The following is a 6651-nucleotide window of genomic DNA, read 5'->3' on the forward strand; positions in this document are numbered from 1 at the left end:
CACCTGGCTAATTTTGTATTTTTAGTAGAGATGGGGTTTCTCTATGTTGGTCAGGCTGGTCTCGAACTCCCGACCTCAGGTGATCCGCCCACCTCAGCCTCCCAAAGTGCTGGTATTACAGGCGTGAGCCACCATGCCTGGCTGAGAGTGCTTTTTTACTAAATCCCTGCCCTCTTTTATGGATTTTACTAGTTCTAAAAATAATTTTGATCACAGAAATTTTGGAAAATACATCAGTACATCGAGTAGATAATAAAAATCACCTGCAGGCCTACCTTCCAGAAATAACTCTTGTTATTAACATTTCGGTTTACTTTTCCCCAATCCGTCTTTGTCTATTACAGGGCAAGGATCCCTTATCCAAAATGCTGGTGACCAAAAGTGTCTGGATTTCGGATTTTTTTTGGATTTTGTAGTACTCACATATATGTAATAAGATAATTTGAGGACCTGACCCAAGTCTAAACAGGAAATTCACTTATGTTTCATATACACCTTAGACACATATCTTAAAGGTCCTTTTATCTTTCCCTGGAGAAGGCTGAATTAACTGTGTGTTGTGCACCTGTGTTTTAACTGCCACTGGTCACATGAGGTCAGGTGTGGAGGTCTCCACTTCTGTCAGGTTAGTGCTTAAAAAGTTTCAGATTTGGGAGCATTTTGGATTAGGGATGCTCAAACTGTATTAATTACTTACACACACATACATAACACACACACTACATAGTTTTTTAAAACAAAATTTGGGGCCAGGCATGGTGGCTCAAGCCTGTAATCCCAGCACTTTGGGAGGGAGGCTGAGGCATGCAGATCACCTGAGGTCGGGAGTTCGAGACCAACCTGAGCAACATGGAGAAACCCTGTCTCTACTAAAAATACAAAATTAGCCGGGCGTGGTGGCACATGCCTGTAATCCCAGCTATTCCGGAGGCTGAGGCAGGAGAATTGCTTGAACCCGGGAGGCAGAGGTTGTGGTGAGCTGAGATTGTGCCATTGCACTCCAGCCTGGGCAACAATATCAAAGCTCCGTCTCAGAAAAAAATAATTTGGATCATGCTATATGTGAGTTTTGTATTCTGCTTTAAAATATATAGGCAGCATTTTTCTATTTTAATAAATAGTTGGGATGGGCGTGGTGGCTCATGCTTGTAATCCCAGCTCTTTGGGAGGCCGAGGCAGGCAGATCACTTGAGTTCAGGAGTTCGAGACCAGCTTGGCCAAAATGGTGAAATCTCATACCTACTAAAAATGCAAAAATTAGCTGGGCGTGGTGGCCACGTGCCTGTAATTCCAGCTACTTGGGAGGCTGAGGCAGGAGAATCACTTGAACCTGGGAGGCAGAGGCTGCAGTGAGCCGAGATCGTGCCACTGAACTCCAGCCTGAGTGACAGAGCAAGACTCTGTTTCAAAAAAAAAAAAAAAAAATCTCACACAGGCCTGGTATGGGGGCTCACACCGGTAATCCCAGCACTTTGGGAAGTAGAGGCAGGAGGATCACTTGAGCCCAGGCGTTCAGGATCAGCCTGGGCAACATGGTGAAAACCCACCTCTACAAAAAATACAAATTTAAGCCGGGTGTGGGGGCGCATGCCTGTAGTCCCAGCTAATCAGGAGGCTGAGGTGCAAGGACCGCTTGAGGCTGGGAGGCAGAGGTTGCAGTGAGCTGAGATTACATGACTGTACTCCAGCCTGGGTGACAGAGCAAGACTCTCAAAAAAGAACTCACAGTTGGGAGGTGGACAGTGGGGTTTGACTTCAAGTCTAGAACATTCATCCTCTCTCTCCTGCAGGAAAAAGCACTGCTCGGACACAGCTGCTCTAGTGTTTTCTAAGTAACAGCTCTCAGGGCATCCTAGATGCCCCTTGATTCCACCCTCATTACTTGTCCTCTCTCTGTGCTGCCTCTTGTTCCCTTGCTTTGTTTTGTTTCCATATTACTCCCGTATTTCCTGACATATCTGCATTTTTCTACTTACTGTGTCCTGATGCAGCTCCTCCTGTTTTTCACATCCAAGGTTTCTCCATGGCACTATTGACGTTTTGGGCTGATGAATTCTCTGGGGGCGGGATGGGGGCATGTCCTGTGCATTTTAGGATGTTAAGTAGCAGCCCTGGCCTGCACCCACTAGATGCCATTTGAACCTCCACAGGTGTGACAACCAGAAATGTCTCCAGACATTGTCTGAACCTTGCTCACCCCTAGTTGAGACCCATTGCTCTAGTCAGTTGGCTTTTGTCCCTATTTCCCTCTGGTTCCTTTTCTGTTCTATCCTACACTTTGTCCATTTTTAAGCAGATGTTTCACCTAGAGTTATTAAAAACTTGTATCTAGGCCGGGTACAGTGGCTTACACCTGTAATCCCAGCACTTTTGGAGACCGAGATGGGCAGATCGCTTGAGGCCAGGAGTTTGAGACCCACCTGGCCAACATGGCGAAACCCCATCTCTAATAAAAATAAAAAAATTAGCCGGGCATGGTGGTGCGTGCCTGTAATCCCAGCTACTCGGGAGGCTGAGGCAGGAGAATCTCTTGAACCCAGGAAGTGGAGGTTGCAATGAGTTGAGATCATGCCACTGCACTCTGGCCTAGGCATGTCTGAAACAAAAAGCATGTATCTTGAAGCATAACATGCTACCTCTTTGACATTTATTTGGCACCACTCAGTGGTGCCAAACAACTTACTACAGTAAGTTGTTTTTCTGATAATGGTGATGGGCTCTGCTCTCACATTCTCTGGCATACACACTCCTGTGCATTTTTAGTGAGTTTGTTGGTGCCGAGAGCTCTTTTTGTTATGACAGTGAAGAGTCCAGTGAAATTCAGAATTTTGGGCTGGGTGCAGTGGTTCACGCCTGTAATCCCAGCACTTTGGGAGGCTGAGGCAGGTGGATCACCTGAGGTCAGGAGTTTGAGACCAGCCTGACCAACATGGTGAAACCCCATCTCTACTAATACAAAAATTAGCTGAGTACGGTGGGCTGGCATCTGTAATCCCAGCTACTTGGGAGGCTGAGGCAGGGGAATCATTTGAACCTGGGAAGCGGAGGTTGCAGTGAGCTGAGATCGCGCCACTGCACTCTAGCCTGGGTGACAGAGCGAGACTCCGTCTCAAAAAAAAAAAAAAGAAAAGAAAAATTCAGAATTTTGGCCTCTTGAGTCTGACGATGTAAACAAGAGATCACTTTTTAGCTTCATTTGATTGTCCTAGAGCCCTAACAGTTGGCTTCTCTTCCTTTTTTTCTTCTGCAGTGGATAGGTCATTTACATCTTTTCTTGTTATTTGGCTAGGTTCTGAAGCCAGACACAAGATGAAAAAGCTAACTCCAAAACAGAAGTTTTCTGAAGATTTAGAGTCATATAAGGTATCAGTGGTAATGCAGGAATCGGCTGAGAAACTTTCAGAAAAGTTACATAAGTGTAAAGAATTTGTGGACAGTTGCAGGCTTACTTTCCCTACTAGTGGCGATGAATACAGCAGGGGCTTCCTTCAAAACCTTAACCTTATTCAAGATGAGAATGTGCAAACCAGGTGGAAGCAGGGCAGATATGATGAGGATGACAAACCCCTCAATCAAAGATCTTTTCTTTTGGGGCACGAGCAAATTCTCACGAGAGCAAAGTCTTACGAATGCAGTGAATGTGGAAAAGTCATTAGGCGTAAGGCATGGTTTGATCAACATCAAAGAATTCACTTCTTAGAGAATCCCTTTGAATGTAAGGTATGTGGGCAAGCCTTCAGACAGCGGTCAGCTCTTACGGTCCACAAACAGTGTCACCTGCAAAACAAGCCATACAGATGTCATGACTGTGGAAAGTGTTTTCGGCAGCTTGCGTATCTTGTTGAACATAAGAGGATTCATACCAAAGAAAAACCCTATAAATGTAGCGAATGTGAAAAAACCTTTAGTCAGAATTCAACCCTTATTCGACATCAGGTGATCCACAGTGGAGAAAAACGCCATAAATGCCTTGAGTGTGGAAAAGCCTTTGGCCGGCATTCAACCCTTCTATGTCATCAACAGATTCACAGCAAACCAAACACCCATAAATGCAGTGAATGTGGACAGTCCTTTGGTCGGAATGTGGATCTCATTCAGCATCAAAGAATCCATACAAAGGAGGAATTCTTTCAATGTGGAGAATGTGGGAAAACATTTAGTTTTAAGAGGAATCTTTTTCGACATCAGGTCATTCACACTGGAAGCCAACCCTACCAATGTGTCATATGTGGAAAGTCTTTCAAGTGGCACACAAGCTTTATTAAGCACCAGGGCACTCACAAAGGACAGATATCCACGTGATATTAACTGGAAAGCAGTCACTGAAGGACTAGAACTTAACCTCTACTTCAAGTGTGTATCACATGATTGTTTTCATGAAAAGCAATAAATGTAACAAAGGGTTTTTCTATGGGGCCCTCTTTTTGTGGCCAATCTGCTGTCCTAGTGAAGAAACACTTCAAAGGAAATGTTAGCCTGGGCAACATAGTGAGATCCCGTCTCTACAAAAAACAAAAAAGCCAGGTGTGGTGGCTCACACCTCCAGTCCCAGCTACTGAGAAGGCTGAGGTGGGAGGATCGCTTTAGCCCAGGAGTTCAAGGCTGCAGTGAGCCATGATGTGTCACTGTACTCCAGCCTGGGTGACAGAGCGAGGCTGTCTCAAAAAAAAAAAAAAAAAGAGAAAAGTTTACTAGGCTGTTGTGCTCACTCTCTTGCACCCTCTATGCCCTTATCCCCTCCAGCCTAGTTAAGGGAGAAGGGAGCCATAGAAGCTTTGCCCTGTGGTCGCCAGGCTGGGGACCATTGAACGGGTTGTGAATAACTGAAGGACTGAAGAATGGGCCAGGTGCGGTGGCTCACGCCTGTAATCCCAGCACTTTGGGAGACTGAGAATGGAGAGTCACTTGAGGTCAAGAGTTCAAGACCAGCCTGGCCAACATGGTGAAACCCTGTCTCTACTGAAAATAGAAAAATTAGCTGGCCATGGTAGCATGTGCCTGTAGTTCCAGCTACTTGGGAGGCTGAGGCAGGAGAGTTGCTTGGACCTGGGAGGCAGAGGTTGCAATGAGCTGAGAACACACCACTGCACTCCAGCCTGGACAACAGAGTGGGACTCTAGCTCAAAAAAAAAAAAAAGATTGAAGAAGAATGCCTTTGCTGTATTACATACAACTATGACCTGCTAATGTATAGACTTAAAAAAACAAACAAAAAAAACTAAGGGCTACTCACTAGTAACTAGTGAGGTATGAAGAACTGCTAAAAGTTGCCCATAATCAGGCCAGGCTGTGGTGGCTCACACCTGTAATCCCAGCACTTTGGGAAACCAAAGCAGGTGGATCATGAGGTCAAGAGTTCAAGACCGGCTTAGCCAAGATGGTGAAACCCCCATCTCTACTAAAAATGCAAAAATTAGCCAGGTGTGGAGGCACATGCCTGTAATCCCAGCACTTTGGGAGGCCGAGGCGGGTGGATCACCTGAGGTCAGGAGTTTGAGACCAGCCTGGTCAACATGGTGAAACCTGTCTCTACTAAAAATACAAAAATTAGCTGGGCACGGTGGTGGGTGCCTGTAGTTCCAGCTGCTTGGGAGCTGAAGCAGTGTAATTACTTGATCCTGGGAGACAGAGGTTGCAGTGAGCCGAGATTGTCACTCCAGCCTGGGTTACAGAGCAAGACTCCATCTCAAAAATAAAAAAAATAAACAATTGAATACAAGGATTTTTAATATCTGCCTAATACTTATGCCTTCACCGTATTAATGTGCTACGCTTGATTTAATTGTTCCCTTTTGATATTCAGTTTATTTCCAGTTTGACGCTGCAATCCCACTGTGCTGAACGTCTCTGGCACATTCATCTTGGTTGCAATTGTACTTTAGGCTATATTTCTAAGAGTGAAATGACCACAGCCAAAGGTATGAACATTGTTCAGGCTTTCAATAAAGACTGCCAGATATTTACAAAGATTGTGCCAATCTCTATTCTCACCAGCCCTTCTGATTATTGTCCTTATCTCTGCCTGCCACTGAGCCCCCGGGCCATGTCTCTGTAACTCACTAACGGCCACATCCCATTTACTTCCCCGTGAGTAGGATTTCAGTTTCCCAAACCTGAGGTGATCTGTCAGCTGGAGAACTGGGACGAGCAGTGGATCCTGGATCTACCGAGAGCTGGGAGTAGGAAGGCTTCCGGTAGTGCTTGCCCAGGTGGGTGAGGAAGAGACCCAGGCGAGTGGAATCAGGAAGAGGAAGGGAAGGCACGTTAGTGAAGCCCCTTCTGTGTGCCAGACGCAGAGCCAGGTGCTGGGCATCTATTATCCCACTTCTTCATCGCTGCTGCCCTGTGAGGTGGGAGGAAGATCGGCATCCCCACTTCCCAGATGAAGAGACTAAGATTAAGAAATCTTGGCCGGGCGTGGTGGCTCACGCCTGTTATCCTAGCACTTTGGGAGGCCAAATCGGGTGGATCACCTGAGGCCCGGAGTTGACCAGCCTGGCCAACATGGTGAAGCCCCGTCTTTACTGAAAATACAAAAATTAGCCAGGTGTAGTGGTGTGTGCCTGTAATCCCAGCTACCTGGGAGGCTGAGGCAGGAGAATTGCCAGAACCTGGGAGGCAGAGGCTGCAGTGAGCCGAGATCGTGCCACT

General features: G+C 46.2%; 1 protein-coding gene across 1 annotated transcript in view; it reads left to right on the forward strand.

Annotated features, from left to right (window-relative positions):
* Nucleotides 1-5967, forward strand: part of ZNF789 (zinc finger protein 789) — a 19271-nt gene extending 13304 nt beyond the window's left edge. The window contains exon 4 of the mRNA XM_011943812.1: nucleotides 5804-5967. Coding sequence (XP_011799202.1) covers nucleotides 5804-5841 — 38 coding nt within the window. The 3' untranslated portion in view covers nucleotides 5842-5967. The remainder of the gene's footprint in view (nucleotides 1-5803) is intronic.
* Nucleotides 5968-6651: the final 684 nt, after the last annotated feature.

The sequence above is a fragment of the Colobus angolensis genome, unplaced genomic scaffold, assembly GCF_000951035.1.
Source record: "Colobus angolensis palliatus isolate OR3802 unplaced genomic scaffold, Cang.pa_1.0 Scaffold222, whole genome shotgun sequence".
NCBI classification, from domain to species: Eukaryota; Metazoa; Chordata; class Mammalia; order Primates; family Cercopithecidae; genus Colobus; species Colobus angolensis.